This window comes from Onychomys torridus, chromosome 2 (assembly GCF_903995425.1).
Source record: "Onychomys torridus chromosome 2, mOncTor1.1, whole genome shotgun sequence".
Lineage (NCBI taxonomy): Eukaryota > Metazoa > Chordata > Mammalia > Rodentia > Cricetidae > Onychomys > Onychomys torridus.
This window is the reverse complement of record NC_050444.1, coordinates 112,916,699-112,924,645: the sequence shown is the minus strand read 5'-3', so window position 1 is coordinate 112,924,645 and position 7,947 is coordinate 112,916,699. Positions and strand designations below refer to the sequence as shown.

General features: G+C 40.4%; 1 protein-coding gene across 3 annotated transcripts in view; it reads left to right on the top strand.

Annotated features, from left to right (window-relative positions):
* Positions 1 to 5,015: 5,015 nt before the first annotated feature.
* The window catches only part of LOC118578283 (cytochrome P450 2J3-like), a 28,127-nt gene continuing 25,195 nt past the window's right edge, over positions 5,016 to 7,947 (top strand). For all 3 annotated transcript variants that reach the window (XM_036179098.1, XM_036179100.1, XM_036179099.1), the window contains exon 1: positions 5,016 to 5,327. In XM_036179098.1, the coding sequence (XP_036034991.1) occupies positions 5,118 to 5,327 (210 nt within the window). In that variant the 5' untranslated portion in view covers positions 5,016 to 5,117. The remainder of the gene's footprint in view (positions 5,328 to 7,947) is intronic.

The window sequence follows — 7,947 nt, the reverse complement described above, 5'->3', positions numbered from 1 at the left end:
TAGAGAAGAAAAGGATTTGTTTTGCCTTATACTTCCAGGGTATAGAGTTTGTCATAATTGAGAAGGCATTGCACCAGGAGTATGAAGCTCACCCACCAGGCAATGGGGAGGCAGCCAGACCATATTTAGTATACACACAGGAAGCTGAGAGAGAAAACAGCAAATGGGGTCAAGCTAAACTAACTCAAATTCACCTAGAGCGACTTACTTCCTCTACCTCTACCTCCTAAAGGACTTTAAAGGATTTAACAATATTTTCGAAAGTAAATGCAGAAATGAAGTGGCTAGAGTATTGTTAATTTTTTTCAGGAACTCTGAGGGAGGATTATTTTCACCCTAACTATCTTAGAAACCAACCTGACCTTATAAAATCTAATCTGCTGTAATTCAGGGGATACAAAAATAGAAAAAAAAAAACAGTATTTTCTATGATTACATGTATGTCAATAGCAGTTTCCTCAAAGTGCTTGTGAATGGATGTTCCTATAAAGAACTTTCCTCAATGCATCTTCTGCAAGGCTGATTAACTGATTAGAACTGCAATGACTGCAGAGATTGAAGTGCTGCAGGCCCAGGGACAAATACAGATTATCCTTAGTGCCCTTATTAGTCACTAATAATTGACTGTTGTGTATGACCAAATTGCAAACTTCGGAATCTATTAATTGAGCAGAGGACTGACTGCACCAACCAAAAGACTGGGATTATCATCAGAGGGTAACAGCCTCTGGGCCTCTATCACAGATTTCTGATGGGTCCATCGATGTATTTGAAGAGTCCCTTCCTTTTCTGTTACTATAACCCTTCATGAAATTGTTACCACATTGCAACATGAAATTTAGGGTTAAATGAATCTGTGTTCCTGGGCCATGGTTACTCACACTTATGTCTAGAGTAAATTAGATCCTACTCTTTCAGGTGAAGTTTGCATTTTATGCCAACAGTTATGGTGCCCAAATGTGGAAACCTCCAAAATAAACCACTTTTCCTTGGATGAGACAGGCACCAATATGGTTCCCCTCTATCCAAACTGCCAGTATTATCTCTTCAGGTGGATTTTGGTGATTGCTTTCCATGGCTCCAGTTTCCCTTGATTTGATCAACAGTCAAAGAAATGTAACTATTTTCAGACTCATACCTCAACTATCATCTTTGGACTTTGCCTCATCATACTTTATCTCCAAGGGGAGCAAAATTACCTTTCAAAAGAGAAGATACTTACAGCTTAGTTTAAGATATAAACAAAAGAAGAGAACATCTTCCTCTATGCTTAAAAACTCAAAGGCTGCTTCCCACTGAGCAGCTCTTTCTCACCTCCATTTGGATGTCTTAGTCTCTCTTTGAAGAGCTTTCTTTCTCTTAACTCTCATGCTTAAGCTTTCATTAAAAGTTGGATTTTTTTGTTGTTGTTGGTTTTATTTTGTTGTTGTTGTTGTTTTACTATACCACAAATCAAAAATCCTGATTAGGCATGAGTTGGGTCCTGGGAAGTCTAGTGGAACTCTTCAGGTTGCTGTTGATGACAATGTACAGGTATGTCTCTGTTCCAACTAAGATTTGTAGGTGCTCATGCCAGAATCTGTCTTGAAGCATTCTTCGTGAGTTTGCCTGATCATCACTCAGCTTATCTTTCTTGCTAAGCATGATGTACAAGTTACCTTGTGTTCCCACTTAGTTTGAAAAGTAACACTGTTAGGATACCTGGCCACTCCTCCATTTACATGACCACATATGCACAGTTCAGTTGCCAAGTAAGGGTTATGTCCTACATAATCCTTGCACTGCATGATCATGCAATCTATGTATGTTTGGCATACACCCATATACACATGTGCAGGGGAATCCATAGGAAGCAGGACAGTGATTCCTCCCCTTCCTCTTCTTTCTTCTCCTTTCCCCCCTGCCCACCTCTCTGCACCTGTCTTCCACAGGCCTAGTCACTCTCTTCTGTCTCTCCCCTCTCCTAATAAAACTTGATAGTTTTGACATGCTCCGTGACCTTTCTCACACAGTAACAGTGCCGCTTATTAAAACCAACAACCACTGGCACCAAAGATAGAAATCTCGACCCATCCAAACCCTATTCCTGAGTAGATGAAATAACATGTGACTTTTCTAGGGGCCACCTTCATAAACGTGCTTCCAGATGTCCTGATGTCCCACTCTGGCCTAAAAGAGAGAGTCCGAGACAAGATGGGGACTGTGCTTTCTCAAATCACATTAGGATGGTTATGTTTCTCCTAAACTACTCAAGGGACCTTCTGATCCTTCCCTTATCTTCATGTTCTCTTTTTTATGGAAGGTTAATTGCTTAGACAAAAGAGACTCTGCCTGCTTCCCCACCCCCAGATTTTCTGAGAAGGGACTGAGTCCTCTAACTTTTAAGGCCATCATAGGTGAAATCAAACTCATTGCATTTTGATTTCTTAAGAAGATAAAACTCCAGCTGTTGTTAGACTTTGTACTGGATGTGCATTAGGATCTTATCATGGTGGGTAACTTAACATATGTTCCATAGATTATCAGTGGGTGGAATCATTTCTGATCTATAGGGACACTAAAGAAGTCTAGAGGGAAAGTAGCCACCTAAGAACTAGTGATGACCAAATGTCAGGTAAATATGGGACAGATCACCTTTATGTAGAACAGGATAAAATACAGGCAAGATTGGGTCTAAGCAAGTAGCTGACAGCTAGTCCAGGATGCTATACTTTCATATAGTTCCTCTTCTTTCATTTAGATATGCAAGCAGGCATGGGAAATGTAGTTTAGTCCTGCTACAAATTAAAAGAGAATTTTTTTAACTTACATAACATTGAGTGTGGTAGTTTTATCTGTAATGACATTTCACCCTCAGATAGTTAGCTCTAATAATAGAAAAGGATGTTACCTTAAGTCCACATGATAAACTTGACCTTTTGATCATTTTACTCAGTCTTTCTCATATCATAAAGAGATAAAGATATATAAGCTTTCTACCTGGTTATTATACTGGGCATAGCTGGATTGCATGTAATTTTGACTAGTCTAGCTATGATAATTATTGCAACATGTTGTTTTGTGTCCCACATAAAAACTAAGTGACAAATCTTATGACTACTTTAATTTTTTATTTACTTGCATTGAGTACTGTATATACATATATGCATATATAGAGAGAGAATGCTCAATTAAAATGCACAAGTACATATTTATAAATGTGAGTGTTGGGGTTATTTATTAAAAGGCTTGATAAATATATACTGCCTTATACAGGTAGGCTAAAGTTCTTAAAATTTATTGAAATTTTATTTGGAGGTTGATTAAGTGTTTTATAAAAACCCTAACATGTTGTTTATATAAAACATCATTCATTGGAATTGTAGGACTAATGTTTCATTAGACTATGAGAGTTATGCACATAGATTTTCACAAGGCTTTTCTTCCAAAACAGGTTCTAATGAAAAAAAATTAATTATAATTTTATTTCAATTAAGTAATAGTCATGGGAAAATAAGAAATATATGGCACAAAATGTTTTATGTTAATCAAAATTCCCCTTACAAATGTATTTTAAAAACCCTATTAAAATAAATTGTTTTCAATTTTTTTTATTTAAAAGCTTTTTTCATCTTACATATCAACTGGCTCACTCCCAACCTTCTCCCCATCCCACTCCACACCCACTCCTCAGAAAAAATAAGACCTCCCATGGGGATTCAATAAAGTCAGTTGAGCACATCAAGTTGAGGCAGGAACAACCACTCCCCTCCCCCACCGCCCCTATTGAGGCTGAGCAAGGTATTCCTCCATAAGGAATGGGCTCCAAAAAACTGGTCTATGCACTAGGGAGAAATCCTGGTCCCACTGATAGTGGCCCAAAAAACTTTCCAAGCCACACAACTGTCACCCACATTCAGAGGGCCTAGTTCAGTTCCATACAGATTCCCAAGCTATCAGTCCAGAGTCAGTAAGCTCCCTCTAGCTCAGGTCAGCTGTCTCTGTAGGTTTCCCCATCCTAATCATGACCCTTTGCTCATACAGTCCCTCCTCCCTCTCTTGGACTGGACTCCTGGGAGCTCTGCCCAGTGCTTAGCTGTGGATCTCTGCATCTGCTTCCATCAGTTACTGGATGAAGGTTCTATAATGAGGATTAGGTTGGTCATCAATCTGATTACAGGGAAGACCGGTTCAGGCACCCTCTCCACTATTGCTTGAAGTTTTAGCTGGGGTCATACTTGTGAATTCCTGGGAATTTCCCTAGCACCAGGTTTCTCCCTAACCTCATAATGACTCCCTCTATCAAGATACCTCTTTCCTTGATATTCTTAATATATAAATGAAAATCGTAAGGAAGGATCTTACTGGGCTGTAATACATGTAAAAAGGACATATTTTCTTTTTATGGTTAGGATTCAAAACTTGAGTATTTCAAAGTTCTTATCTCATCCAATTTATAGTAAAAGAAAAAAGACCATTTTAAAATGAAGCTGTCAGTGACTGCTCAACCTGCTCAAAGCCTCATCACTGCTCAGGCTGAGTTTGGGGTCTTTAAAAATCAAGTTTTCTGCTTAGTATTGACTCATACCTTTAGGAGTATAAACTTGTAATTCACAATTGCTTAAAGCTACTAAAAAAAAAAAACTGGCAAGATCTATATAAGAAGCTACAAAATCAGATTTGACAACCAACCACCTTCAGTTACAGCTATGTGTATCTACGTACTGTCTACAGGTACTTAAGTTTTCTATCATGTCCATAGTGACAAAGTAGTTTATAAGTAAGTGCAAGTTATAATTACCAAATTAAACCCAAATTCTTCTTAGTTCGTAAAGTAACTGAAGTTTGAAGGTTTATGTAATTAAGTTTATGAAGGGGCAGGGCAGAGAGTGTGAGCTCCTCTTGGGGGTTGGGTCCTGGGCTACCAGGAAGGAGTGGCTAAGAGCTCTGTTCAGAGAAGGAGAGGTGGGGCTGTAAGGACAAGGTGTCTGTGCTGTCTGGGTCAAAGGGCATCAGAAGGAAATGGAAGGGTGTGGTTGAGAGGGGGCAGGAATATATTTAGCCAAGAGGTTTAAGGCTAGGAGCCCTGAGCCTCAGCTCAGACCCTCAGTCCTCTGGAGTCTGCTCGGGTACCAGCCATGCTCGCCGCCGCGGGCTCCCTGGTGGCCTCCATCTGGGCAGCGCTCCATCTCCGGACTCTGCTGCTGGCTGCTGTCATCTTCTTGTTTCTGGCTGACTACTTCAGAAGCCGGCGCCCCAAGAACTTCCCTCCAGGGCCGCGACGCCTGCCCTTTGTGGGCAACATATTCCAGTTAGACTCAGAGCAGTCACACCTGGCGATCCAACAGGTAGGAAGGGATGAGGGTGCCTGGCTCTGCCCTGACCTAATCCTGAACTGCTAGATCTGTGACTTCCGGGAGTGTGTGGAGGTGGGCGGGGCTCTAAGACTCTCAGTGGCTAAGGCCAAGCAAAGGGTTAGCTTCTAAACATGCTCACTTAAGAAATCCCAGCTCAGTGGTGGTGCAGGCCCTAATCCCAGTACTCAAGAGGCAGAGGCAGGTGGATGTCTGTAAGTTCGAGGCCAGCCTTGTATGCAGAGCCAGTTTCCAGACAGTCAAGGCTACACAGAGAAACCCTGTCTCCAAACACCAAAATCAAACCTCAGTTTTCTTGTATTTTAGCAAAAGAGATAAACTTTGGTTGGAGTTTTGCTCCTGGGAAATGCTTTCATAAATCGCAAGAATAAAATGGCATGCTTTGCTCACCACTATACCACTTGAACTGTTTGGGGGGCGCCCAGGCAGTGGGACCTGGACCTGTCCTTGGTGCATGGGCTGGCTGTTTGGAGCCTTGGCCTTACACGGGGACACTTTGTTCGGGCTGGAGGGAGGGGACTGGACCTGCCTGTACTGAATCTACCAGGTTGAGCTGAATCCACCAGGTTGAGTTGGGTCCCCAGGAGGGTCTTGGCTCTGGGAGACGTGAGGGCGGAGGGGAGGAAAAAAAAATGACATGCTTTTGTTTTATCTTGTCAGAGTTATAATATTCGATCTATGTCTTGCTACACAATCATTATGAGGTTGGGTAATGTGTCTGTTGTCTCACAATAGGCCATGATGATCCTGAGGCTGGGAACATCATGCCAGTCCAGTAATTTCTCATTCCTTTATTTTGTGTTTTCTATGGGTTTACATGTTGATATCTGGGTGTAAACAAATGGAGCTAAATGATACAATTAGTCATAATTAAATTTTAATTCTTGCTATTAGGAAACAATCCTCACAAGCTGACCCATGGCCTTCCTTTTGGGTTTTATTCTCCCCTTCATTCAGACTCCATGATAAGCACATAGAGTCACATGAGCAGTCATCTACTATCATTTCATTTTCCACTGAGTAAACCCATTGAAGAAAGGGTGATCTGATGCCTCCATGTCGTTCAGTGAGATAATGACAAAACAAGGGCCTGAACCTTCATGATTTGACTCAACACTTACTGTTTTCACAAATCCTACATAGAAGAAAAATGACATTTGGTAACAAGAGATATTTATTCCCAGACTTAGCATGACAGGCAAACACAGAACAGTCTATGGTCAAATAAGTCCTGTGGATTCTGGTAATCAATTGTGATATCATATGAAATCTAGATGGACAGGCAGCTCTGGGCCTAGCCTTTGATAGAAAGTAAAATCAATTGTGCTGTGCTTAGAAGGAATGTTTAAAGTGTCTAGTGTAGTAAAGGGATGAGATATTTTAAATCAATTAAAATGACATCATTTAAAACAGAATGAGGTCAGGAAGAAGCTGGGCTGCTTGTTGAGCATGTGTGAACTGTACTTCCCTCCAACTCATAGTTTCTTAGCTTTCTCTGTAGTAGTTCACAGAATTATTATAGGAATGTTACTCAAACAAGACAAAGTCCTATCAGACTGAAGTGGGCATGTGATACACAAGTTAGATATTAGCATGTACTTCAAGCTAGCTGTAACAATGGGACCCCAACATACAATGGTCTTAAGTATACCTTATATGATCATTGTATATAGAAAATTATTTAATAAATTCCAAGTCACTGTTAGGATGTCTTATATGAGTTGATGCTCATTCCACTCTCCTTCCTTTCCTTTTATTCATCTTTAACATCTTATCAGATCAGACTCCTGAGAACGCACTTGGATTTTTGCATATTAGGCAAGAATTTTATGACCTGAATGCTGCATGACCCATCTGCAGTCTCTGGGCTCTGCTTCTCTGTCTTTCTGTTGCTTCTATTACCAGAGCCCTCCTCTAAATACATTCTATTATTTAAATAGCCACAGTTATTTTGCTATTGCTTCTGCTATCATAGTGATTTATGCAAGCAAACCATCAAAAGATCTTTTTATTTACTGTGAATTCAGTGCTTGCAAGCCACAGAGGCAGCACAGTGGGTAAGGGCACTTGCTGCAAAACTTGGTAATCTGAATTTGATCACCTGGACTCACACAGTGAGAGGAGAGAACAGACTCTGGAAAATTGTCCACTGACCTCCACAAGCACAACACCGCCCCCCCCACCCCACACACACACAGTCAGTCAATCAATCAATGTAAAAATATATTTTCTTATTCTGTGCTTGCTACAGCAGACTTGTCTTTGGCAGTTTGCATACACTGTGTTCTCTGCCTTCCCTAGACTGTAGAATGCTGGATGTTAGAGAATTTGCTTATTTATTGAAATTTATGTCCTCAAGCCTTCTTCTGTGGATACACATTATGACACCATCCACTCATTGATTCATGTTAATGAATTTGTATTGGTAAATTCCATTCTTGCAGTGAATTTGAGTTTAGTTAGTGCAATAGCAAAGAAGAGAAATGTAAGACCATTTCCATAAACCAAGGTTGTAGATGAATTTCTTAATGGTCTTATTAAATAAAAAACACAGAGCAAATATAGGGGTAAAGGCCTTAGAGAGATCAGGGAA